The sequence below is a fragment of the Chaetomium globosum genome, genomic scaffold (genome assembly GCF_000143365.1).
Source record: "Chaetomium globosum CBS 148.51 scaffold_4 genomic scaffold, whole genome shotgun sequence".
Taxonomy (NCBI): domain Eukaryota; kingdom Fungi; phylum Ascomycota; class Sordariomycetes; order Sordariales; family Chaetomiaceae; genus Chaetomium; species Chaetomium globosum.
The window spans coordinates 3834681-3836840 of record NT_165979.1 but is presented as its reverse complement, the minus strand read 5'-3'; the positions used below and the strand labels follow the sequence as shown (position 1 = coordinate 3836840).

The following is a 2160-nucleotide window of genomic DNA, read 5'->3' as shown; positions in this document are numbered from 1 at the left end:
CGTACTTGATTTCGATCTACCTCGTTACAGCTCTTGAGACTCTCTTCTTCTTTCTGTGTTTCCCCGAGCTATGACTTCTTGACCAATTCACAACCTCTCCAGACAATGGCAGAAAATGCATCGTGTGCTGGCAGTTAAGTGGATCCGGACTGAACTTGGTATCTCCCCGAGGCCCTTCAAAGTTCACGAGTACCTTGAAGGTGTCTCGGGACGAGCAGCCGGGTCCCTTCCCCGGGTATTCACTTGGGACGATATCCCGGATTCCCTTCCCTCATCCCACTCAGCTCTCTGGTCGCCACTCAAGTCATCGTGAAACGAGCTCGAAACGGGCCGAGTTGAAACCCAGGACATCTGGTCCGTTGAGACGTAAACATAATAGCATGACACGGATCGGCATCATCAGCATATCTTCAATTTGAAGCCGAAACCGCATTCTCGAATCGGAAAATAAAAACTTAGTGTCATGCGGAGACGGGGTGGTAATGAGAGTGCTATTCTCGGAGCAGAACGCCGAGCCAAATCGAGACTGACAAGAGCCGAAAAACAATGACCCGTTGGCCATGCTCACCACAGGAGTTGAAGCCGCCCAAGCCGTCCGTATAGTGTTTTCAACTTGCTCTCTCACCGCTCAGATATCCCTTCCCCTGTCAAACCTGCAAGACCCCCACGCACAAGTTCATGCCCAATGAACCAACAATCTCTAGAGTCGCAATCCCTCGTAGCATTCATATAACTTCGGGACTCGGGAGCACCTAGGCAAGAGATCTCGCAGAGGTTGTTTTGCGTTTCTGACGCGCCCTTGCGTAGTATCCCGGCCCGGACCAGTCCAGAGGATTCCGATCCGGATCTGGCATGCCGCCGCTCCATCGGGATGGGGAACCGCCTCCCGGACGGGGATGCCCGACCTCCCCAGCCTTCATGCATGCAGGTTGGGGAACGCAGGTTACATGGACCCTCGGCTGCGCGCTTGTTAGAGCAAGTTGGGCAACTTGGGCTGGCGGGGAGGGTCGCCTTTGTTGAGAAAACTTGCGAGAGAAGCCCAACCCGGCACCGCCTCAGTCAGATTCGATCTCCGCAGCAACCCATTGATCACGATGTAACAGTCAACAGACGCAGAGAATATTACAGAGTGCATTAGCGGAAGGCTGAATCCAAACTTGCTCAATCAGCTCGATGAAGGCGAAGGCGCCGGACTTCCAGGCTTCAGGTTTCATGGCGCGTGCTCCCCGCAACCTCAACTTAGCCAACTTACTTCGCCCTCTTCGCTCTGCGACTCTTGAGTGACGGCTTAGGTGTCCCGCCAGTCGAGTTACATCCATCTCATTTATCTGTTGCTGTTATCTAGGCTTCAAACTGCATGTCAATGTTACGGTAAAATTTGCAAACCTCTTCTTTGATACGGCGTTTCCGGATTATCCTCCGCTACTCATATGGGAACGTCAAAGACACCGGTAACTGCCGGTAGAAACCCCGGCAATGGTCCAGATGTGTGCGACAATGCCATTTGGGCACTACCGACCCTCTCCATCCGTAATTAAATAACACGGCATGGTACACTCGTAGCGAGATCTCCTTCATATATTACTCATTATGCCAGTGGAGCCCCTTTTCCGTTTCCCAGCGCGAAACCTTGGGTCGCTGACCTTCAGTGGCCTACAGTAAGTAAACTGCTTATCGCATGTTTTGAGTCCTGCCCTGCACCTCCCACCACATACCAACCGACCTACCCTGCACCTCCTTGACGGACGCGATCCGTTCGCGTTCCCGGGCCGGCGCCGGCAGCAGGAGCAGGAAGACATCACCCATCCTCCTTCGCTCACCCCGTCGAGTTTTCAAAACACTCCCCGCCTCTCACACATTAGCAATGGATATGCTTTGAATTACTGCGGGTTGTTCGGAGCTATTGTTCGGAGCTGTCGTCGAGGATGTGTAAAGCGGACTCGCTTAGTTAGGTAGTTGTAACTTGTATGGACGGGTTGCTTTCCTTTCCCGTCAAGGCTCATAGATCCGAATCGAAGCCGGCGTGCTAGTTGCTGCACGGGCATCAGATCCTCTCTGCCGCCATGTACCTAGGTGGGTGGTATCGCCCGCCCATAACGTACCATTGGGCACAGTTCCTATATTTTTATTTCACATTCAACCCAGCTCATCAAGCGCTGG

General features: G+C 53.1%; 1 protein-coding gene across 1 annotated transcript; it reads right to left on the bottom strand.

Moving 5' to 3' along the window:
• Positions 1-1581: 1581 nt before the first annotated feature.
• CHGG_04957 (uncharacterized protein) lies at positions 1582-1806 on the bottom strand (the record flags this gene model as incomplete). Its single annotated transcript, XM_001224170.1, has 2 exons — positions 1582-1643; positions 1716-1806. 2 exons carry the CDS (start codon positions 1804-1806, stop codon positions 1582-1584), a joined length of 153 nt encoding a protein of 50 aa, XP_001224171.1.
• Between the last annotated feature and the right edge of the window lie 354 nt (positions 1807-2160).